Source organism: Diorhabda carinulata, chromosome 2, assembly GCF_026250575.1.
Source record: "Diorhabda carinulata isolate Delta chromosome 2, icDioCari1.1, whole genome shotgun sequence".
NCBI classification, from domain to species: domain Eukaryota; kingdom Metazoa; phylum Arthropoda; class Insecta; order Coleoptera; family Chrysomelidae; genus Diorhabda; species Diorhabda carinulata.
The window spans coordinates 12,433,221-12,460,152 of NC_079461.1; the positions used below are offsets into that span (position 1 = coordinate 12,433,221).

At 30.6% G+C, this 26,932-nt stretch overlaps 1 protein-coding gene across 6 annotated transcripts in view; it reads left to right on the plus strand.

Moving 5' to 3' along the window:
* The window catches only part of LOC130904206 (alpha-catulin), a 193,750-nt gene extending 167,914 nt beyond the window's left edge, over window positions 1-25,836 (plus strand). Inside the window, exons 10-13 of one of the 6 annotated variants that reach the window (XR_009060823.1) lie at window positions 2,071-2,247; window positions 6,800-7,006; window positions 10,890-11,014; window positions 25,218-25,349. Coding sequence is in view for 5 of the 6 variants with exons in the window: in XM_057816834.1 (XP_057672817.1) it covers window positions 2,071-2,247; window positions 6,800-7,006; window positions 15,168-15,227; window positions 25,218-25,352 (579 nt within the window). In the remaining variant the exon portion in view is untranslated. Of the gene's footprint in view, window positions 1-2,070; window positions 2,248-6,799; window positions 7,007-7,072; window positions 7,489-10,879; window positions 11,015-15,167; window positions 15,228-25,217 lie in introns of those variants that run through there. The other 5 variants (XM_057816834.1, XM_057816836.1, XM_057816835.1 and 2 more) reach the window with 5 other exon arrangements.
* Window positions 25,837-26,932: the final 1,096 nt, after the last annotated feature.

Below are 26,932 nucleotides of genomic sequence, written 5' to 3' on the forward strand. Positions count from 1 at the left end.
ATAGTTATGTGCGTAGAAATAATCAAAAATAATTTGTATTCTAACCGAAAATTGCTCTGATTGAAAGTGTCAGCCGTAACTGCCCAGCTTTATGTTCTCTAACACTCCCACTACTCAAATGTACACCATCTGTCTTATCTTTAGCTACCGTAGGTTTTCTGTAAAGTCTGTCATGATAGAATAAATAGTCTATAAAAGTTTTCACTAAATGACAGTAGTTCTTTTATTAGTTTTCAATTAGCTAAATCGTAGCTAAAACAATAACTACAACGTTACTTGGTATTACATGGTATTAGGATTATAGAAAAACGTATAAAATAGAAGAAAATACTTTGTAAAATGGCTAAGAATGACACAATATCTGGAATAAAACCGCCAGATAAGCTACAAATTGACTTTGACAAATCAAAGTGCTGGAAAAAGTGGTTAAAAGTTTTAGTGGTATGCAATCGCTGTTCAATTAGATAAAAAGCCAGCTGAAGTCAAGGCAGCAACATTTATATATAACAGTGTTAACGCTAGCGAGGGAGACAAAAATCATTAAAGATAAGTTTAAAGAGTACTTCGCTCCCAAAACGAATATATCGTTTGAAAGATACATATTTTTAAAAATTGTATAAAACGAAGGTGAACAATTTAATGAATTTTCAACTAGATTCAAAACTCCAACGAGCAAATGCAAATTTGACAATTCACTCGAATAAATGCTAAAAGACAATGTAATGTTTAGCATCCAATCGAATCAAGTAAGAGAGAAATTGTTAACAGAAGATAAACTAGACTTGACCAAAGCTTACCAACCTGTAATACTTGTGAAAAAACTTCTAAACGACTAGACGAGTTCGAAGCTCGAAAAGTATTAGCAGTGAGAAATAAAGGTATCAAAAAATAACAAAATGAATATTTTGACTGCAAGAGATGTGATACAGAACATAAAGGCAGGGAATATCCAGCATTAAAAAAACGCAATAGAAATGGTCACTTTGCCAATATGTGCCGCAATAAGAATATATTCTTTCAAAAGACCGTTTGGAATATCATCAGCACCTGAAATATCCCACGAACTTATATCAAATTTGCTCAGTAAATTTAAAAAAAGACAGTATCAATCGATGACATTTTTATATATGCAAAATGTAGAGAACTTCAAAAAAACGTTAGTTAAGTCGTAGAAATACCAATGAAATCAGGCTCCAAATCTAATAAAAATAAAGGAATCTTGGAATCGGAAGGAAAAAATTTCCTAAGGCACATGGTATCAGCAGAAGGACTAGAAGCAGGCCCTGAAAAAGTAGAAGCTATACAGGCAATGAAGACACCAATGAACAAAACAGAGCTACAGTGAGACTCTCTATTACCTACTACAAGACCAGAGAATTTTGAAAAAGTTGCTCATTCCTAATGGGAAAAGGCAAAAGTGATAGAAAAGCATGAAGGTCTACCGAGATGTGTAATCATTCAAAATAATCAAGACCGAATCCATCCTACATAAAAACTTTATTCATCTTCACAATACACAAGCAGACATTACAAGAAACAGAGTAGTAGTTCCTGAAATTAACTACACAGTTCAACCAGCAGTACCACTGGTTCATTACGAGAACAATCATCAGCTATTTCTAAATCACTCACAGTAGAAACGAGCTCGTCACCAAACACTTCTAATCATTTGCAGAAGTCAAACCTGTCTCAACCATCGACAGCACTAAGATCATCAAAATTTGGTATTAAACAATTAAACCTATAAATAGACTCGATCTTTAATAATACTTAAATTAGTAATTACAATATTATTCTAATGGTAATTAAAAATTAATATGTTGAGTCAAAATGTAAGTTCAAAAAGCAATGTTTTTAGTTTAATTTTCCAGACAAAACAAGATATATAATAATAACATAAATACCACTATAATATCGGCCACATTAGAATATCAAATTTAAAAAAAGATGTGCGAACCGTTTTCAAGGTAATTGAAGCATTCCACCCTTAAAAATCATAGTATATCGAAAGTATATTGATAGCTTAGATTAATCAAAACACGAATGAATAGTAACAAATACCATCTTTAGGAGAACAATGATATTGTGAAGAGGGCAAAAAACATGTCTGCTATGGCCTTTTCTATGTACCAATTCACAAAGGGTGAAGGAGATCTGAAAACAACTCAAGATTTGTTCACGCAAGCAGAATATTTTGCAGAAGAAGCTAACAGACTCTACAAGGTTATAAGACAATTCAGCTATCAGGTGAGTGTATTTTTCAATATAATTATGCTAAAGTTATAAAATAAAAAACTAATACCAACTGGGTTATTGATTTTGGAAATAAAAAAGACACTAGGATAGATGTTTTTTTATTATCCTGATTAATGGAATAATAAACACATCGTATATTTTCTTAGCTCCAATTTTTTTTACATATTTTGCTACTAACCGTTCATAAATGCCTAAATAATTTTAAATACTCACACATGTCTACTAATAATGATTCAAGCTATCGTTTTTCGGTCTTATTCTTCCCGCCGATCATCTGAATTCTTATTGGGAAGTATTTTCTAAGAAACCCGATTCTGAGAATTTTTCTGTACATTCTAGGCTACACAAGTATGTGATTTAACTATATTCACGCACAGTTAAATATGGTATCATGCATATGGTGTCCGTTATTGTCATTACGCTACATTAAACTACCTCTTAGGTATAGTTACACTACATACAGCAAATGTACAGGTATCTCTGTTGGACAAATGTTTTTAAGTCGATCCAGGATTGAAGTGGGCTTTATTCCCGGATCGGGAATCGGGAATCGAGTTAAAATGGAATTTCTGAATCAAATAGCGATATACTACACCTTTTTCTACCACTTCATCAACATTTAAACTGTGTAACGCGCGTCATCTGAGGTATTAGTTTGAATGTTACTGCAGTGGTATGTGGACAGTGGAACAGATCTTACATTAATTTTTCAAGAAACAAACTCACATAGATAAAACCTCTTTACTATAAGTAATTTATAAGGATAAAATTTGAATTATTGATGATCAAGTAAAAAGGAGTAGAAAATGTAATAACAAAACTGTCTCCTTAGTTTTAGTAGAAATATAGGGGGAAATAAGAATTTTGTCCACTCCATGATGCTAAATTGAACAAATTGCAAAAAAATCACAACTCACTCCATCGACTGTTGTGGTGTATGGTTGCGTTGAACGATAACGCTTATGTCTTATGTCGACTCCGGAGAGTAATGTAAATAAAGACAAAACCCAACCGGGAATGCAGGGTGGAAATTGCACGACATCTTCTTGATCACCTGGTATATAATTACACACTAAATATCGGCCAAGTTAAATACATATAAACATATTAAATGCAGCTATTAACTTTATACATTACTTGTACAACCTAACCATATTCATTTATATACACGATTATATACAATTCTATTTACCACTACACAATACACATACACTATACAACTATTTTATATGATTATCAACTATCTATACATATTTTCTTTCATGGCCATTGTTTTTGATTATCTGAGACTAGTAGTAAACAATTCTCGCTTTTTCAATCACACAGATTGTATGTATACATAAATTCCTAAATTAACTTTTGAATGTTTAACAATATTATGAACGTAATTTAGGTTTCTATCTACTTTGTCCTCGCCTCGATTCACCTTTGTTCATATTGGCTTTTTATGACCTTCAGGGTTGTACTGTACCATCGCATTTTGATAAATTGCCTATCTTTCAAAAATAAAAAAAAAATTTTATAACAGAAGAGATCTAAGATTAAGACGAAACATTTAGAAACATAAATATATATAAAAGGTATAAGAAATAAGAATTTAAAGAAATTTATATATAACTAATACATGAATGCTCTTTATCGAGGCATAACCACCGCATCATTGTTTATCTTAAAACTGTTATTTCTTGGCAGGGAAACAATCCAGTCCGTTGTGCAGTCACCTTTTTGTATGGCATGATTCCAATATTTTAGTTACAAACAGTAATAAATTTACATTTGTCCAGTATCTAAACAAAAACGTTTGCGAAGAAATTGGCACACAGAATAGATTATTTATTTTCTAGATACAATTCCAAATTTACCGTTATTGAAATATAGTCAGCGAATTTATCGATCAACCAACTATTGACGATGCAATATTCACGTATTATTTATAGGTCGACTATCCTAACTAAGCCCTCTACCTCGGGAATGTTGAGATGCGTTGTAACAACTTATGCCCGTCAATACCCATTGCTTATTCAATGTTACAGTTTCTTTTGGTTAATTCCTAAAAATAACCCAGAAGCCCTAAACTTTGTTTGTTATGAAATTTGACTTAGAGAGTGAGGTAGCCCATACTAACCTAACCTAAAAATTTTTTCTTGAGAATTTTATGAGCACATAATCTGTAGACACAATTTTTATTTATATTTTTCCTCAATCTAAATTTCTACAAATATCAACTCTCTTATTAAAAATTTCAATTTTCATTAACTTCCATCCATTGTTCTTATTCATAGATGTAATGGAAACATTTTTTTATATTAAACAATATTTTGAGAAAAGTATGTGCTTCTTTGGCAAGTATCTAGATCTATAACAATTATTGTTCTTCCTATACATTTTGTGTTATTCTGACTGAAATCTATTTTTTTGTGAATAAAAATTTTGAGGTTTGGTCGCATACAGCGTTAGCATATTAAAAATTAAAATTTTTTATTTCATTAATTTTTCCTCAATTCTGAAAGACTAGTTATCGCAAAAACGAAACTTTCTCTATACCTGCCGGTAATTAGATATTCTAAATGTCATTAATGCATAATTAATCCATATTGAGAACCGTTTGCGCAGGGTGACTATACATCGTTTCTGTGCATCCTATCTAATTCAATTTAAGATCAACCACTTTTGCTAGTCTCTCACTACGCCGTCATTGTTCAAATTTATCGTTAAGGTGTATTGAATAATGAAATGCGTGTAAATCATGTAACGTTCATGGTAAATATGGTCTAGTGTTGTGAATAAAAACTTGACCCAAAAAGTGGATAAAAAAATTTGCGTACAGTACTAAATATCATCAAAATTTCAAGTGATACCAAAACTGAACGTATCTATTCGTAAGCAGCTTTTAGAAAATGAAGACAAGTTGAATGAAACTGTTACTAAGTGGTTTAACGGCGGCGGTGGATGTTGAGTGATAATACCAGTACTTAACCAATGTAATGATGTAAAGTCAAAAACTGTTTATATTTTGTGATACAATTTACATAACTGAATTTTCTCCTACTCGATTACAAGATGGCTCTTACTCAAAAAATAATCCTTGTACTTTACCTGAACTTATAATTGTTTTCCTAGGCCCATGACAATATGGTTGTGACCTACATTACATGGTTCTCAAAAATGAGTTTATATACGAGGATATACTTATAAATTCTTAGCTTACTATAGAACCAAACAAAATTTCAATGTCAAAATATTTTATTACTCAACATATTCTCCTCTTAATTCGATACATTTATTACAGCGAACCTGTAAATTACGAATTTTTTGCATGGCAACATGAGATTTGTGTGCAGGGGCGTTGTCCTGCAAAAACAAAACACCTTTGAACAGCTTTCCGCGTCTTTTTTCTTCAATTTTTTCCCGTAGAGTGGTCAGTAATGTTGAATAGTAATCTCCAGTTATTGTTCTTATCCAAAAAATCAATCATGATTACTTTTCCAGCAGATTTCTGGACGCGAAATTTCTTAGGTCTTGAAGAACCAGAGTATCGCTATTCCATCGATTGCCGCTTTGTTTCTGGATTGTAGAAATGTACCCAAGTCTCATTCATAGTAACAATTCGGTTTAAGAAGTCTACACACTTTTCAAATCGAGCACAGATCGAACGCGGCGCTTCTACCCTTGTACGATTTTGGTCAACATTCATACATTTGGAGATCCATTTTGTAGCAATTTCTCATATCCAAACTGACGTGAACTATATGATGAACGTGTTCTTATGAAATATTCAGTGCTTAAGATATCCGTTTTAGCCCAATTCGACGGTCTGATAAAATCATGTCATGAACTGCATCAATATTTTCGGGGACTGACACAGAAACTGGCCTTCCCGATCGGTCATCATCTTCAATGGAAAATTTACCTCTTTTGAAGCTTGCAGTCCAATTTTTCATATACGAAGTACATTCATCACCAAGGGTATTAAGCATATCTTCGTAAATCTGCTTACCTCTTAACCCTTTTAATACAGGTACTTGATGATGGTTCGATACTCCAATTTTTCGATTTTCACAATTTCGGTGAAATTTTTTTTTTTAATTAAATTTATTGCTCAACTCTGGTTTACTTTTTTGACGTCAAACTTTACACTGACACTTCTAATAAGTTATTGTTCGTTGCTCTAGTAACGCATTATTTTGTTTATGCATGGAACTGGTCAGAAAATTACAGTTACAACTACAAATCTCATTTTTCAAGAGAATTCCATTCGCTATAACCTACCATTAATATATGACAATTATGAAACGTATATAATTCTTGTTCTCATTCACTTAATGCACAAATTGCTTTGTGAAAAGATTCATTATTATTTTTTCTGAACAACAATCTGAATATGTTTCCAATATTAATACCATCAACACATATTCATTTGATTTTTTATAAGATGTTATTTAATGAAAAACTGCTATTATTGAATACACGTATATAACAAATATTAATCTATTAGAATATTTACCACATTCGGATTGAATCATGCTAATTTTTTATTCGGTAGGTTCCTTGTGGTGCTAATAAAAAAGAACTTCTTGCTCATTTAGACAAGGTACCAACATTTGTTCAGCGTTTACAGTTCACTGTGAAGGATCACACCGTAGGAAAAGCCGCTACATTTACAAAAGTCGATAATGTGATACAGGAAACTAAAAATCTTATGAATGTTATTTCAAAAGTTGTAACTACATGTTTCGAATGCGCAACCAAAGTAAGTATTACATATTTCCTTCATTTTTCTTCTACAATTCTTACGGAATGTTTTTATTTCAATTAGTTATTTTTCAACATAATGTTAGCACATGGCTAGATGGATTCATATGGTACCTGAAAATACTTTTCTCCAATACCAATTTTAATTCTTTTGATGACAAATGTATAATATGATGATGATTATCATTTTATGATGGAGAACAACACCTTTGACTGAATAAATCCCAGTAATTTTAAAACAAAATGTTTGTTATACATTACAATATTTAATGTCAAAATTTTATATTTATATAGTTTGAATAAATCATATTATTTCATTAATACCAAATTAAAATAAACTAAAAAATGTATGCTAAACTTTGGTTTTACAAAAATTAATTTGAAATATTAAATTTCTCATAGGTTTCTGCCGATTCTATTCTGAACTCTCACTTGAATGTAAACTTAAAATTTTCATAACAATAAAGATATTTAACAAATAGTATCGTATTTTCATTCGAATTTTCACATACAATTTTAAAAATATAATGTCGTCGATAATATTGTTGTATTGAAACAATGTCATTTTGATGGCCATTTTCCTGGACTGTGTAAAATTTTACTACCATATACCAAATTTTAATCAACTTGTACATTCATTTCTCATCCATGCTTTTAGATCCTTAACATTTTTGGGTTTGCTTTTCAAGTAGTTCATAAACAGATGTCCAAAAAATGTTGAGATCTGTAAATCTAGAATATAGATACCATTTCCACAGTGATGCAGAAATATTTCATTCTAAAGTTATAAATCATTTCCAAAAGTAGGCTTTCTTTGTGACTGAATAGAGTTTACTCACAAAATGGAATGAAGACTAGATCTAATTATTATGTATTCATACCAAATGATTTTGAATGACATGACAAAGCTATAAATTAGCACTTTTTCTGAAATACAGTACTTTCTCATTTCTATCTATCAAATTTGGTTTTTTTGTAAAAAATAGTTTTTAAAGCTGGCATATCAACAAATGTCTACACAAAATTTCATATTGTCATTTGACCTTGATTATTACTATGTAATTCATTTAATATCTGTTGTGTTTCTATTGAAAAATATTTTTAACGAAGAGAAGAACAACAAATTTAGAACCTAACATTCTTTTTGCTATGTCTGTTAGTCAATGTCTAAATTTCTCCCTAATTCTACTCTACACTATAATTCTGAATTGAATACAAAAGCTAAAAAGAAGTCTTGTAAATAAAAAAACTCTAAATTTGAAAAAACATATTGTAAACCCCGAGACACATTTAAATGCTATAAAATTAGTGATTTTGTCGAACAATAATAGAAAAACTTCTTGTATCGAAAAAAGCCGTGAGCAGCAGAGCTCCATCACGAAAGTCGAATTTTTCGTCGAATGAAGAATTTAACTAATACACAAACAAATCTTTCCATAAAATGAATTTCTTGGAAATGATATCAATTCTCAATTTTATTTCTTTATATGGAAAATTTGCTATTCCTCAATAACTTTTCATTTCACAAGTTAACTCTCTCTCTCGAATGAAAATTCATAATTTCAATAGACCCGGTGGTCTCGAACCCTCTTGTTCAATTCCAATTGGCAACAAAGAAAAAATTGTCATAATGACAAGAAATTTCGAAAATGGGAAGTAAAAAAAATCACCCTAGCAACGATCATACTCATATTATTCATTAAATAGGAGGCGGTCCAGTTCAACAATTACAACGATCAAAATGATTTCGGGCGTTTTGTGCTTGAAGAACTGAAGAAGAAAACTTTGAACTTGAGAAAGACAATTTTTCAACATCACCCCTACTTGCATGCGAAGTTCGAAACTTCTAGTTAAACTTTTTCTGGCCAAAAAATAAGAAAATATAACAAAATGACCATAAAATGGAGAGAGGTGGAGATGGAAAGTTTCGACCTTAGACAGGAAAACATCTCGCAACTAATTGAACCTACATGTGAAATTTCATTTTTCAGTCGCTTTTCGTTTGACCTGCAGAGTTGAGCAAAGGTCAAAAACCACATTTTTTGCACTGCGACCCCTCGAAATATTCATTTGTTTTCAACCAAACCCTAATAACATCAATCCGCCGCCAAAAAAGCCATGTATGCTAATTTTGAACCAAATCAGACCTATAGCAATTGCTCGAGAGACGAAAATAAGAATATATATATATATATATATATATATATATATATATATATATATATATATATATATATATAAACTACAGACATTCGAAAAATCATCATAATCGTGTTCAGGACGTCTCAAAACATGGGAAAAATGATGTGCCCCCCATTTTTCTTCTAGTCATGCCTACCGTAATAGTCTAATTTTTCCTTGAAAAATTCGACTAAAAATGATATGGAATCTATTATAAATTAATGTAAGATAATGATGTTCAGTTAGTTCAAATACTATTTATTTGCAATGTGACTTCGTTCTATCTACTCCTTAAATAATGTTTCCGTTCCAGTTATGTAGTCAGTGATAATTTTATAAAATAATTTTTGATTAACCAAAGCTATCCTCATGTTTGAAATGAAACAATATGAACAAATGTTTGCTTGCAATATAAGACTACTACTATAACTGTCATTAAAAAAAATCCAAAAATTCCAAAGCTGTATTTAGTTTTAATGTAATTGTTCATATTAGTTATAACAGATACAAAACTATTAACTTTTATCACTTCAAAATTTGATGTATAAAATGAAGAACACTTTCAAACACTTTATTGTAAATCATTAAATGTATTTTCCTGTGAAAAACAGAAACAAAATTAAATAAAAATCTAAAGTTTGCATATAATTGTTACCATCATCTTCATTATCATTGTTAAATTTATTTTCATTGATACTCTGGATTGGTAAGCAATATATTTTATATTACATATAGCCAAAATTCTTGGAATTCTCATATTTGTCAGAAAGAGTCACTATTATGTTATTTCAAAGTACATTTAATTTGGTTATGTATCCAATGCAAATTGGCAAAATAATATGTTTTGGAATCCAAAAGAAACCAGTTTAGAGTGAAGTCAAAAATGCAGTCATATTTGGTGTGTCTTTCTCCAGTCTGTAGTAAGGCGCCTGTACTTGAAAACAATAAGGAAGTCAGTGGTATCTATCGGGATGTTTGTCCATGATTCTGGGGTCGCAAGTGTGAGCTCCTGGAGGGTAATAGGAGAATTCATTTGATGTTTCCAATATATCTATCCCCTGGGAAAATGTCGCGGATGAGAATAAACTGCGTACGAAGTACTATGCCTACCCAAAACATTGATATGGAACGAATTCTCTGAGAAGAGATCTTTCTGATCGCCCAGATTATCTTTTGAACACCAGTATCTGGGTTCCTGTGCGGATATAGGTAACCTGGGTACTCTTAATGTATCCTAAATTGAAAATTGGCTCCATCAAGTATCCGCCGTATTGTGATATTAGAAAGGAATCTACCATATTATATTCTTCTAAAATAGTTCGATTCCGACTATTCGGATAACTTAAGCGCGGGAATCCCTAGTCTATCTGCGATTCGAGATTCGGCAGGTCGTCATCATCCAGAGCCACTATGTTCGCTCTATTGGACACTGAAATTCTATTTCCAGGAATTTGTGCAAAGAAAAACTTAACACACCAAATCGATATAAACCACCTTTCAAACATTTGTATTTAAAATTGTGGGCAATTGTTTTTGTTGGGTAGTGAAGTTGCCATGATTATTGATTCGGTTTGAAATTTACCAAGAATTTTGGCGGTGTAAGGAGTGTTATAGAATTGTTAATATTATGTTTAATCTGAATCCATCTAACCATTGCTGACATCTGATGGAATGTTTCTACTCAATCTAGTTCTCTATAGAGTTGCCACAAAGAGTTAGAATACCATGTGCAACATTAGATGGTAGGCCATTACGAGACCAATTAAGTTCACAAGTCCTTCGTAGAATCGTTACATTTCAAAGCTCTACAACGCCAAGATAGCACGTTGGTGATTTATTTATCCTTAATTTTGTTGGCACTAACAAGTTTTCGTGAATTCTATCCATAACTATTCTATTTACCAATTATCTTTTGATTCTAATTTTGGCAAAAAGTAGAAATTTTTCAAAGAATAGGGGTAAATTCAAATAAGAGTACGTATAATGATTGCTTAACGTTAATAGACATACCAGAAAAAAATGAAATAATCTCAGAAAAACATAATACATGAATATTTGATGCGATTTTGATTTAGTATATTTTCTACATCTTCTGAAATACAGATATTTGAAACCCGAATGTACTGTCGGAATTCAGTCTTATGTTTAATCAAGATAGAATATAATATTCTTTTTCTACGACCGTGCGTTTTAACCCACTTTCCCGCACGTATTTTAGTTTTGAAAGTGTCACTTTCCCACACTAGTGGCATTCTTCAAAGGAGAAACAACTATCAAACCACCCGGGTTTGATATCAGTTGCTAGCCAAGCGTGTAATTGTTACTAAAACGTCAAAGTTGTTCAAACGTCTTGGAAGTGACCGAATGAATACAATCTTCTTTTAAATTAAACCACATTAAACCGAATCCGATACAATAATATTAATGGATTCATCCGCCGAAGAACTTCCCGAAGCCATTTTGAAGTCTGCAAATGAAGCTAATTCCGAGCTGTTACGTGCCAAATCCAGACTAAGGTATGAGAAGCAATACGACCATTTTGTTACATGGTTTAAGGAGAAAGTAGCCAAAACTTATAAGAAAGAGGTATTTCTGGCGTATTTTTCAGACCTAAGTAAATTTTAGAAATCTAATACATTATGGTCCCGCTATTCGATGGTGAAAAGTTTAAAAGTTTAGTAAAAATAAAACAAAATTTGGATATAGGAAACTTCCATAAGCTAACGTCGTTTCTTAAATAAAAAAATATTGGTTTTCGAGCACAGAAAGCGCAAGTTTTTAGTTTTTACTGAAGAAGATATATCCAGGGTTATGCTAGCTCCCGATGAGGTATACCTGATGATTAAAGTGAGTACCATTTTTGCACTGGTTGGCGCTCTCCGCAGATCCGAGCTTGTAAATATCACTGTCGACGACATTCAAGTTAAAGGCAACCTAATTGTTGTGAAAATTTCTGATTCCAAAAATCATTCATCAAGATCATTTGTTTTATATGAAGAAATAAATGATGGAACCTGGATGGAAATGATGGACAACTGCACTCGCGTGCAGGAAATTATCACAATTTCCGCACTTGTTAGGAAAATAACTATTTGTCGCATTCAAAATTGAAAAGTCCTAATTTTTGAAACAACTTTTTCAAAATATTATGATATTTAACTGAAACAACCGTGGAGAAGTGATGACACTTTCAAAATGCTATCATAATACAATAATTTCAAAAATTGTACCATTATCCCTGCCAATATTACGTGAAGAAAATAAGCCGCGTACGGTTTTTGGGAAGTACACAGATGAAAGTACTTGTTTACAGGGAATTGAAGAAACAAACATATAGAATTCAACACATAAATTATTGTTAAAAACATTGTAAATATAAAAAAAAATAATATAAAAACTAACTGTTCTAAAATCGCGTAATGCTTTCCAACACATTGTTTTCGACCAACTCCGAATACCAGCATAAAACTAATAGAAACTACACTTTTTGAAGAGTGACATTTATGTAAAAGTGTGATTTTAGCCATTTAAATTATAATTATTCTCCGTAAAAAAGATTATTTTCGTCCACTAACCTTCGCAGCGCGTAAAATAATCTTTTAGGAATTCTATATGACAACTACGATCGTTGTGGTAGAGGCGACCTATGACAAGACGTAGGTGGAAGTGAGCGTTGAAAGAATTATGAAATTTTCGAAACTCAAATCGACAAAGGTTGTAACTGTGAGAATTTATCTGATTATTAGATCGGGAAAGGGATATTATAAGTACTTTTTAATCATTTTTGTAAAATGTTTTGCCATTTGTATTATTCACCAAAATGCTCAAAACACTCCATTCCACTGGGTTTACGATTATAACGCTCTAGACTAAACAGAACGGGAAAGACCATGGTCGTGAACGTCATTGTCATGAGTGGTTAGTGGAATGCACCAAGGATCATAAATTCCAACCGAGAATTATACAATCGAATAAAAAATCATATTTGGTTTCGCAAGTCTTGAGTAATTGTTACAATTATTTTCTGATATTACATTCGGGTCGAAAAAATGTTATATTGTATGTTACCTTTATATGTTTTTATAACTCACTAAAATATTGATTATTTGTGCTACTATTATTATACCCAACTAAATATATTGCCCTTTAAAATATACTACTTTTTGCTAAAACTTAGGTCGTTTTCCAAAAGAACACAATAACACTTCACCATCATACAAAATTACCTACCAATGTTGAAAATTATACATTTAGTACTTAAGGAGAGTAAACTTTTCGAAACATATTTATTCGACAATTATCTAAATTTCACTTAGATGATTCTATATATTGATTTGTATATAATATTTCAACTCACGGAAATCGTAAGTGATAATCTTCGACAACCAAGAAGCATCATTATTTTATTAGTAAGAGAAGATCGTTTGTGGAATACTACTACTCAAAAATGTTATAAGAAATTAAATCTTACCGATATCATGGGCCACCTTGATTCCCTTGTTAAGTACACACGACCAAGGAGGTGTTAAACTGATAAGATGAGGAAATAGAAAGGCATTCGAAAAAAGAAATTCTAGTAACTAGACACCATCGAACTTTGACGCGCAGGTCCATCAACGATATAAATTAGTATAATGGTTGCCAATATTCTGTAAATGAATAGGGCACTTAAGAAAAAAAAACAGATATTTTATAGTTGAGATTCACTTTTTCATGTTGACTACCAGTTCAATGATTTAGAATATTGAGTGTATTATGTCGGAATAAGCCTACATTACAATAATTACAATAAATTGTATCAAAAATCATGCGTCCACTTACCGACTACATGGAATATTTGGAATGATATTATGATATCTTTATCCCAGATGGCTTCCATATTTTGAAATTTGATCATTCGAATTCGAATAAAAGTTTATCATATGAGCCTTCATTTGGATTTGAAGCTTTCATCATAATCATTTTCTAAACCATAAATTTGGGTACTATAAAATTTTATCAGTGGATTTAGGAATTTTAACAGAAACAATCTGTACGATATGTTTAAATTTAGTTACTAATAAAATCCTATTATTGTTTGAAGTCGCTGAGATTAATTTTTTGGAAAATTTGTATTTTAATATTAGTCTGCCTATGTGAATAAATATGCGCTAATATAATTCTACGAAATAAATTATTTTGGAAAAAATATCATCAGAAAATGTATGAATTACAAGTCTTTCCTAATTTTTAAAAGGAATCTTTTGCATATTTTGAACCTGTGGCCTCGTAAGGTATCAAATTAATGACTAACTGAACGGATGGCGAAATAATCGGTTGGAGTGTTACACAAAAAACGCTCTAGTCGCAAGACAATGCAAATAATTCATAACCGTATCAGCTATGAGGTTACTGAACCGTCAATACCTATAGGTATGGCAGAGGACAGCATATGCAGATTTAGTGGCCATTGAGCTGACCATTTTAGTAAATAGCTTAGTTATCTTCAGAGAGTACTGCTAACACCTACCTATTTAGAAAGCAGAACAATGAGGTACAGAGTCTTGTAAAAAATATCTTAAAGGTATAGATACGGGGTGGCCGAAAAGTCAAAAAACAAACAATCTACAAACTATCGTCGTCAAACATGAACATACAAAATAATGACATAATGAGTCACTCAGAGGCCTTTTTAGGAAAATTCAAAACGAACTTTCTGAGCTTCCTGTATTTTGACATTTTTTATTTTTGTTTATTTTCACTTAAATTCCGATATCAAAAATATAAATTATTTGAATGTACTTGGGAAATAATTAGTTATAATAATTTTAAAGTGCAAATGATACTGTGCATCCAATCGTTTACTTTCCTGTAAAGTGCTATAGTACATACTAAATACTATACATGTATACAATTCATTGATGATATACACAGTTTAACACGATTTTTCTGGCTATTGATAGATCTGTAGTAATTTACTATAAAATGTCTTTTATTAGCATAATATTGGCCATCCAGAACTTCAAAATCCTATTAATAACGGAGCCGATTATGATCAGGTTAATTATTGGTGGTGCTAGTTTGTATTGTGTTCGTTTAGTTGTGAATTAGATTCAAGTCGTGTTTTCATATGTGCAATGAATAATAGTACATGCAATAATACAACAAGCTCAAAATTCTATTAAAAAATCACTAACTGTCATGGTACACAGTGCTTGTTCAAATTGTACTTCTCTTTACTTTCCAAATGGTAACAAGCGCCTGAAATATAAAATGCAAGAAGCTATTTTACCGGGTGGTCAACTAAGAACGGCCGTCGACCATATCTCAGGAACGGATTATATTACAGCTTCAAGTATAAAAAGTTATAACAAGCACACTCGGATATTATTAGAAATTGAAAAAGTAGAATTCTTTGAAAGTTGCCCAATTAAGTGGGACTTTATATACAATAATGGAATTCTGCGCATTTTTAACTCCATAAGGTTTAGTCCATCTCTCTAAATAGGATATGGTGAAAAGTGGGAAACTTGTTATGAAAAAATACCTATAAGTCTGGTTCTGTTTAGCCGATTCTTATAAAATTGATATTATCGTTTAAAACAGCTTTTCTCCAGAATTGCAAAATATATAAATTTTTTAGTGCTTGAGAGCTGTTCTTTCATATATCTCAGATACAGTAGAACGTCGATTATCCGAACTACTTTTGTCAGAGGTGGTAAGAGTAATCAAAAGTACGGATAATCAAAATTTTTATTTATTTTTCCTCTATTTATTTTTTTTTTATTTATATAATAAGTAGAAGGAAAATCTAAAACAACAACTTTGTAAAAATAAGTTTGTTTATAGGTATAAACATAGTATGTATGTGCATAGTGAAGAAACGAGTGTTTTGAAGTACATATCTATAAATTGTCCAATTTATTTACATGTACAAAATGAATAAAAATATTTATTTACGAGTATGCATGAAAATAATTAAAGTGTATCTAATCAAAGCTTTATCATAATTAATACTGTGACATAAATAATGTCTCAATACTTGTCTGTTTCAATGTCGACTTTCTCTTCATAGCAGCTAGACCTCTAATTCTCTTCAGTTGTAATAACAGCGTATGGCACAACTCTTTTTGATATTCGAGCCACAGAAACGCCAATTCCATTGCTTGGAATACCCCACCATAAGATGGTCCCAAGTCATCTTTCGGTTCCGATAATCGAACGTTCGGATAATCAACGCTCTCCTTGTATTGAAATTTTCCTTGACAAGTATAAATAGAAATATAAACGTTTAAGTAGGTCTTTTAAAAGTAAACTGAATTGGCATTAAAGTAGCAAAACGGCATGTCGATATCTTTTTGCATTTTGTATCTGTGTATAGCCCAAGAAAAAGAGCTAAACGACCGATTGTTCACCAGTAGCAGATAGTATGGCATTGAGAATGTTATCTTTGGGTATGGGTACTCTACATCATGGAAGTGTATGTAAGTGCTTTTCCTGAGCTATCTGTGTAAACGAAAAATTCTTGGACAATATCGTTTTGTTCTACGCATCCATCTTACTGTAACATACAGTAACAGTTCCAAGAAATTGATGCCAAACAATATGAAATCAAGTTTATTCAATTGTATATAGAGGAGCGCTTTCGTTTTGTTTTGTAAAAGCCAACACAGAATTTTCAATATAGAGGTCTGCTTATTACTGTTTATTAAAAGACTTTCGAGATAGTAAAGACAATTAGGTACATATGAGACCAGTTTAGTTGTGAATAAACAATAAAACTACAAAATATAAAAAAAAATTAGGGACAAAAATGAATATAATGGATCTCTGATATGATTATCTTGTATTATCTAATCATTTTCTGAGTCTACGTGGGATAATTTTGAGCACTGTGAAGAGTATTTCACATAAATCAATGTTAATAAAATCAAGGCAACGAAGGGGCTACGGAAATACATCTGCTCATCTAATCCATTTATTGGAGAAGGACCAGTGATAAAGTGGCAAGTATCAAGTATATATCACTTAACCGCCAATGATATCACTTTTTAAGGGTAGTCTCATGCTCTAGCTATATCGACTCTAAATTTTCAATTACTTGGAATTGATTGTTCTTTTTGATAGACTAATTTTTTTTATGAAGATATCTGGATTCAATGGAAATTATCCAATTACATCATAGCCCTCACTGGTCTCCGTTTGAGCTACCTTACTGAATCCTCTGCTTAAAAATTCAGCTACTTCATCAAAAGTTATTTTGTTCCCCGAAGTCAACAATTTGTCACTCAGTGAAGTATGTACAGTTTAAGAAAATAAAAAAAACAAATAAATCGGATGGAGAAAATAAAAATTGTCGATAATACCGTTTTCTGAAAAAAATGTGGCCTTGTAGAGTGCTAGGACTGTCGTGGTTTCCAGTAGCTCTGAATTTTCTTTCGAAGACTTCATAAACAACTCCTAATACGAACATGAGTGGTGTGTTTCTACCGCATGTACTATATATGTTCATCACTATCGTTTTCTTACACTGTTTTCAACTAGTCACAAATTCAACTCTTCTTTGACCTTTTTTATGTGAACATTCGAATGTTTATGGCAATAATATATATAAAACTACATTCCGGTTCTGTACATAGACTAGGAACAGAATAATAATATAAATACTTGATGGGTAAACCAAAAATCAAAAAAGCCGTTTCTCCCACAACACGCAGAGCATTATAATAAGTGTCAAAAGAAATGTGAATAATTTTTATTTTCCTAGTATGGAATCCACCTAAAATGCTTTTAAAATTTCCGGTACATGATATGCCACTCGCTGCACGGAATTCCGCACTTAATAAAACCATTCAATCGAATTACCTAGCGTTGTCAGGATAAAACGCAGAAATAAGGATAGAATTTTTGGTTTCTGAAAGCCAATTCCCAAATCTTTTTAAAGAGAAGTACAATTGACGTTCATTTCTAGTACCACTTTTTTGTTAAAAAATTGGCTTCACTATTTTGTGTATGCCTTCATGTCAGTTAAAACGTTCAATAGTTTCAGATTCTGAGAATAAAAATATTGTATTTTATGAGCATCAAGCTAGCAATTTATATACATATTACGCTAAAATAGATTGAAAAATATTATATGTTCAACAAAAAATATTGTATATGAAGTCTTTCAACATTTTAAACACAGGTTACTAATCCTTATTCATCACAATAATTATGATAATAATGATTTGAGCTATTTTTTCATAAGGGGTGTTTTTCCGTCATTTTAATCCTCCTCAATTCTTTTACACTATTCTTTTATCTATCATATAAGTAGTTTATATCCCCTTCAGACTTTTCCTACAAAAACATTTATCGCTTTCTTTTAAAGTAGAATTTGTAAATACGTTTCACCTAAAATATAATTAAATTGCATGTACTAAAACGCTTACTAATTATAGATATATTATGATTGTTTTCCCATTTCTGATATTTATATGACAATCATCATGGTACTAGTTATAAATATTATCAGTCGAGTCTGATAACAGTGTGTGTGCCATTATGATAGTTTGTGATACGAATTTCATACGCAATTTTATATTCTGACGAGAAGTAACTTCATAGAATGTGCATAGATTATAACGGAGTTGCTTCACTGTAATGTTATTATCAAATTTAAATTCAACAAACATTGTAAAATGAATTATTTGTCACCAAAAAATGTAATTTGTTCATTTCCTAGATTAATATTTAAAGTCTTAATTTTATGCGAAAAAACTGCCAATTAAAAGTATTAAGTACGTAGATAATTTAATCTGATAATTTTGATTAAAAAAAATAGTTTAATGAAATAAAGTGAAATTATAATAATTGCATGCCAATTAATAATAAACCTATCAGTATTGATTTAAAGGTAGCTTTAATTATTAATTGTTAGAGACACCCTTGAGATTATCTTGGATATAAAAACTTTTCAAAAGAAGATTTCATACTACAAATAGCCACTCTTAGTTCTTTGTCTATAATAAGTTGACGAGGCGTACAAGACCGCGACATATTCCGAGATTATATTCGTGGTATTATATTTAAGACGTAGGTAATTTTCATATTTCTATTGCAAGTAAGATAAGTGAGTTTTAAAGTAAGTGTTCGTGTGTAAGTGCATATTTAAAATATTTATAGAACAAATAATTAACTACTTTTCTAATCGTTTTTTCGGATTGTTAGGCAATAGTCTGTTTTTTGTTAAAGTACTGGACATAATTTTAATTCGGTCTTAAAGATGAACAAATAATAGATATATCCTAAAATACTTTTCGCGCCACTAATCACCTATCGATTCTGTCCAATGGAATATTGTAATACGCTATGGTTTGTAACTACTTGTTCTAATCAAGTCTTCTGTTTTGTCTCTCAAAACAACCACCCCACAAATATTAGCTCCCTAATGTAACGTGGTGAAAATTAAATAATCTACAAATAATGGAGAAAAGGCTTTATCCATTACAGTTGAAAACTCATAGAGAGATTTATCATTAAATTTTCTCTTTATTTCACCTCTTGAGTAGTTATAAATAGATCCATAACCTACTTGTAAGCATTTTTTCGACAGCAATAAAATACAATATACACACAAGAGTGATTTCTCAACACGAAAGTCACTTTATTGTAAAAACGATATATTATTTTTTAATGTCTTGCTAACAAGGTAAGCATTTGTGTTTGTCACCTCTCTATTTTTCCAATGGGTAAGGATATTGCCGCGATGGAATAAACCTGTTTCTTTCAACAAATGCGAATAATATCTACGTAACTTTTCCTCGATTTCCTCAACTATTTTCCCACATCAAAAATCATGTTTAATTGAAATTCTGTATTCTCGATACTGTTCTAACATATAAAACATTTTTCTTTATTTGAATATTAAGACTTATATAGCTGTCAGATTTATGTAAAGACTCTAGTCAATCATTCACCAAAACCGCCCTCGTATGTGGGTTTTCTGCTTGGAGATTTAAAATCGGTATTTCAATTTTCGAATTCAATTTCATCACAATTCAAGCATTTGGAAGTTTTGCACTTTTCCCTTTCTAAGAAAGTAGCAATTTTCTCTTTTTACTTATAAATGAGTTTCAAATATTTCCCACATCATAACGATCTGGCCTCGAAATAAAATAGAAATGTCGAATGTTCTGCTTTCACATTTTTGTAATTAAACATAGTGTATTATTTGGAGGTCTGGTGTCACATTCACAACCGTTTTTAGTTCAATATTGGGACCAGAACTCATTCCTTCCAAAGCCAGAGCCTCTTTTTAGATAAAGCAATACATCCAAACACATTACAAAGATTTTTGTGCTTGTACTCTTTGGAATATTCCAGATTTTATGTGAATACCATCGTTGTATGTTTCCATAGTTCACTCTACGTTTAAATTATCAACGAAACCATTGAATACTCAAAAAAGCGAGTGCTGTCGCTTTCAATAATATTAATATTAATCAATAACGTGATATTTTCAACACCTATGGCAAATATTAAGTAAATTAACAGATCTTAATAGTTCAATTTTGTTGTTTTTATATACTTTGATATTAAAAGCTGAGATCATGAAATTTTATTAAGATACGTCGGAATATAAAATGACATTATAACTCATTATTCATGAATAAATAAAATATAAATTTTCACTTTTTTGTGAAAATTCTTGAAACTCGAGATTTAATCCGAGAAATTGTTACAATGAATCTCCCTCAATGAAATGATCTATGTACTTCGACCTTTTGACATACAATTTTCGACAACTATATGAACTGACGAACACCCTGTTTCAATAGTATAAATAGTCTAATCAGTATAAATATTACATTCACAGATGTTCCAACTTAACTATGTGAACTGTTTTTTGATTTGAAATAAAACTCTATCAGACATTTGCTGGAAAACAATCATAAGTATAGAATAAATATTCTAAAACGATTCAACTTTTCAGTCGGTTTTGTTTATATTTTCTTAGTACTAGAATTAGTGGTAGAGATGTTTCGAATATATAGTATGAAACTACTTTTAACCGACGGAAAAGGGTTATATTATTACCAACGTTACTATTTCATCGGATTCAATATGGTATAATAATAGAAAGTAACATTGGTATATTAAACTAAAATATTAATTGCATCAAATTTGTAAATTTGGAAACAAATTACTTAATTTGATTGTGGTATGATTAAAAATCAATGCTGATCAAGAATGTCTGCCTCAATTTAAATATATTTTCACTATATATTATTCTTATTCAAAACAACAGCAACCAATACTGTCAATAATATCTCATTAAGTTAGCTCAAATTACCATTACACGAATTCTCAAGAAGTTCAATTTCACATGAAAACAATATTATAATATAACTGAAAAATCTGTCCATCTGTGCAAGGCAAGGTTTGCAAAAATGAACTTCTCAAAATTTTCAGCGGACGATTAGTTTTATGACAAACTCAGACAAAGATCTTTCAATTATCTACAAGATACATTGCGAATCTATAATCAATATTTAATGATTTGAGAATAAGAACAGGGAAAAATCTTTATTTTATGTGATCTTAACGGAAACTTACTAGCTGTTCAAATATCTACGTTGGTTGGTTACGTTAGGTTGGAAGACAATTAGTAACGTATTGGGAATAATCCACACAACAAATCCACCTGTAATAAATTTTATTTTCTCACACATAGAAGTGTAGCTAATTAAAAATACGAGTATAAAAAATTAGGCACCACATGCACCAGTTTTAAATGCCAGTGATGATCGAATGATAAATCTACAACATAAGATGCACGGAGAGAAAATGAAGCTAGAAAAGAACTAGAATAAGTTAAAAGGAAGATCTTAAATTTTACTATATTATAAATTGAATAAAAATTATTTTTAGAAGCCTGTCACCACGCGTGGGAAAATTTGATTTTTTCGTATTTTATAAATTTTAGACTCTATTTTTTTCTCAGCAATGAGGAATCTTGAAGGGAAACATATGGCAACAATATTTGTAGATAATTACATGTATACAGTTTACCTCTGCCATTTTTATCATAAAATCAAATGTTTCCTAAAAAATCAAAAAAAATTGCGTGTCTTGACTGCACACGTTTATGGCGCACATGGGGTATACAGGGACTTATCACAATTTCATCTTAATGGTATCTCCAATGATTATGAAAAATCATAATCAGTTTCTTGGAAATTCATGCAATGGTGAATATATATTTGACCAAAAAAAAATATAAGTACTCTATCAATAGAATTTGAAAAATAAACAGCTGAATATCATATACACTTGATGTTCAACATAAATTAAGTAGTGTTTTTAACAAAAATTATATACGGAGTGTCAATCCGATTAATTCATGACAATGGTGTGAATGAAATCATATTATGATGTGCCGTACCATGAAAATCTAAAAATAATAATTAATACGAAGTGATAGCCCGCCCAAAAACTGATCGGATATGCATTTTAAGTATTTCAAGCAATATATGAAATGATTATGGAAACACTTCAGGAACACAAGAATAAACTGGATATTTGTATTAAACACAACCAACACTCTGTTTTGATCACTATAAATACCTACAGGATTTGGTAACGACGAATGATAATACATTTATCAAATTTAAATTTCGCTCGCTTATTTTGCAAATTTTTTAATGATCATTTTATACAATTAAAGACAAATTAAATGTTGAAATAATAATTTTAAATTTATAATTTAATTTTATACCACTTGCATATTCTCTATTATCGTTTTTGTTTGCATCATTTTTATTAGTACCAAAAATGATTATGATTCCTGTTTCATACGTTTGAGAGAAATAACATTTTTCTGAAGTATGTACATGAAATCAAAAACTCATAATTTGATAGTTCATAAAATTAACAATTCATTGTTGTATTTTGGTCAATAATTGTTTTAAAAGACCCCAGACTACACTATTTGTGTATGTATTATGTTTTATATATAAATTCATTTTCAAAAAATATATTATAAATAAAAAGTTTCATCCAAGTAATAATTAGATTTCAACTTAAATCGATAAATTGCATTTCACACTATTTACTATAACTTCACTAATATCTGATCTCTGAAGATGATAACTCGGCTATTGAAAGTGATTAGTGATAGTAAATAGGAGTATGAAACTCGAGTGTTTAGTCAGACATTCTTGATTAATATGCTTTAAACTATTTCAACCATTAATAAACATATAAAGTGTCCGACAGTTGATTAAAAACAGAAAAATAAATTTTCCAACCATTCAATATTTATGATTTCGATACAATTTTTTCTATTTGTTTGAGCTTTATTTTGAAAGAAATATGACTATTCAAAATGTAAATTGTGAGGCTGTACGACAAAGCATTGTTTATTAAATAATGAATAACATTATTTTGAATGATAAGAAAACATCGAATACAATTTAAAAAAAAGTATGTAATTTTGACAAACAAAACAAAAGTAGTTATCCAAATAGGTTCTTTATATTTATCGAACAACTAGCTCAAACAAAATGTTAAGGAACTGTGCCAATTGATGACAAAACTTATTGGTTTCACGAAGTAATCAATTTCTTTAAGTTAATCTAATAAATGAATTTAATAGCAAAACCATCCATTTTTCAACAATTATATTAATAAATTATCTCCTAGTTATACTTGTGTTGCTATTATTAGACAAAAAATAAGAATAGATGTCCTGATGACACATATTGGTGAAGTCATTGGCTTTTTTCAATATAAACCTATCATAACATAAGAATTTTCTCGACATATGTTTTTGTAAAACTAACTGTTTCGTTAGTTCAATAACTAAATTGACAACTTTGTAATAAAAACAATTTATTAAGCAAAAAATAAATAAATGAAGTTAGTTTTAATAATTTGAGTAGCGTACACCATATCAAACTATAAAGAACCAAGTATCAGTGTACAAACTGCCTTAAGTACTAAATCTTATCGTATACAATAACAACTATAAATAATTATAAAATCAGTAGATAAAGATAATATTTACGATCGTATACAGTCACATTAATATAAAATAAAAATAAGTAATTGGAGATGATACATTGGATATGGATTAAATATATGACACTTCTACGTCGGAACCAAACATAACATTTTATTTATTTTGGCTCCAGAAACTCGTGTTTTTCAGCAGACACTTTGATTTCTTACGGGGAATGCTAAGAATACATGAATTTGTGAAAATCAATAGTTTTATCGTATTAATGGGTATTATAAGCACTTCTTGTAAACCTAATCTATCGTCGGTGTTGCAGGTTTTCTGCGGTTTCCCTGCAATCTGGTGAACCGGTTCTCCTACCAAATGGCCGACGATAGGGTATAAGGCAGCCGCAGCTGTACCCGCGCGCCTTCTTTTAAATTTAAACAAAAAATTTTCAAAAAACCAAAAAAGAATTCTTCAAAAATCAGAAAAAAACCAAACCTGGAAGAGCCGTTTTTGCCTACAAGCTTCATTTTCATTTTCTTCTAGCCAAAATCTTCCTTCAGAAATATTTAGGCAAACCCACGCAACCACCACAACCCAAGCCCTGCAGAGGAGCTATTCCTATATTAGGGCCTACTCCAACAAACCCCCCTCCTTACAAAAATCGTCCTTATCCTTACAAACTTTAACCAACGAATCTTTCTCTCTTTTTTAACTTAACCTAATCAGTATATTACTTTTGCGGTCGAGACTCTGAACCTTTTTTAAATTCCTTCAAGTTCGAATAGATACACTTTAAATTATCAGTATAACTTGTTGAAAAATGAATAAGCATTATTTCTTATATTACAGATTGCAAACTTTTCTGATAAAATTCTATTTCGATAATGGGCAAAAGCATTACAAATTTCAACTAATTAAATAAAAACCTGAATCTATGAATGCAGAATTTGATTGGCACGTTCTTGAAGTCTTATTTGTATAAATTTCAATTTAATATTAATCGATAGTTTTCTTATAAAGTAGAAACTCTAACAATCTTTTTTTTTCTTTTATATAGTACAAATTGGACTTCCGAGGGTCAGGTTCAGGTACCCGAAGAGGTTCTGGAGGTGAAGGTGGATCTTCAAGTGCTGGTGGTGCAACTGGAGATAATAAAGGTGGTGGAGCCACAGGCACGGATCAAAGTTTATGACAAATGGGGATGTCCCGGCGCAACAAGGGAGACTCGAGACGTACTCGGGTCTCCTTCTTGTTGTTCTAGGACGTCTACCTTTTATTTTATTGCTTTGCGTATGCTTTCCATAACTTTAGTAACTTTATAAATAATAGTTACAGATTACGATCTATATAATTGGGGGCTTCATGCAGTTAACAATATTCGGATATAACGAAATATTAAAAATAGGCTAGTAACAAGTAACAAGACATACCTACAAAATGTACTTAACAAATTGCGTGAAAAACATGCACTGTATAAATAATCATTATGATAAAGTTATAATTCCGCTGTTAGTTGCTTTGATGTGGTTTGTAGAACCTCAACGTTTCATTATTTATAAACCTGTTCTCACTTTGATATGGTGGGTTAAATGGAATGACAAATAGCTACATTCATTCAGTTTATTGTATTCTAACCCAAAATTCCCTTGACAATAAAAAAGTAAAATAAAAATAAATCGCAAATCTTAACAGAGATGTCACCAGGCTCATGAAGCACTATTCAAAAAATAAGTAAATATACCCTCAAACTTTTCAACCATTCGTCAAATAACTGAACTGAGTTATTTCTGCATCGGTAAGAGGGAAGGTAAATATCTCAATTCATTTGATTTGAGCAAAATTAAATGGGACGTAGAGTTTAATGGGTTACACTTAAATGAGTTCAAATTATCTGAGATTTCATGCAAAAGGAATAAAACTTTTAATTCCTAACATTTCGCTCTTTGTTTCATCATATTTCACACATAATGCCTATCGTTTTTGATAAATTTTTGGATTAAATAGATGCCTCCTCTTGTCAGAATCGATAAGTACCAGAAATACCTTGGAATTTTGTTTCTATATTAAGGTTATTAGATATACAATTCTCGATAAAACTACCTGGTACTATCTACTCTATCTATTTACCATGTCGTTGGAGAATTTTGCTTACTCTATCAGAGCAAAATGTTATTTGTGCGGGAAAATTCTAAATCACAGTGATTTTGCATGGAACTTTGTATTGCTTGCCCGTTTTAGATGAATACTTTTTGCGCATACGCAACGATTAAGTATATGATTGAAATAAAAAAGAACTTGAAAGGTCTTCAACATAAAACTGTTTACAGTATACTCCATAGATTGATATACTTTCGTGCGCGCAACCATATTGGAATAAATCAATAACATGCTATAAACTGTTTTCTCTTCAATTAAAACCTTTTTGATTCACTAAACATGTAGTTTCATCTTATTTCTTAAATATTTGATGTTCTATATTTATTTTCAATAATTCTTTTTTATCAGTATTTGATATTTGAAAGTTGATACATACCACACAAATAACGATTGAACAGTAAAGACATTTTCACAATTTTTGCATAATCTTGTAGAAAATGTGAATACTCGTATTTAAATATATTTTAATTATACATTGACAGTTGAAGATTATATATTTGATACACGGATCCTAATATGTCCGACATTGAACAAATTAAATATTTATTTAGAACTATTTGCTCATAACAAACAAACAAACGTGATATATATTCTCTAATAAATAGTTAGTAATGA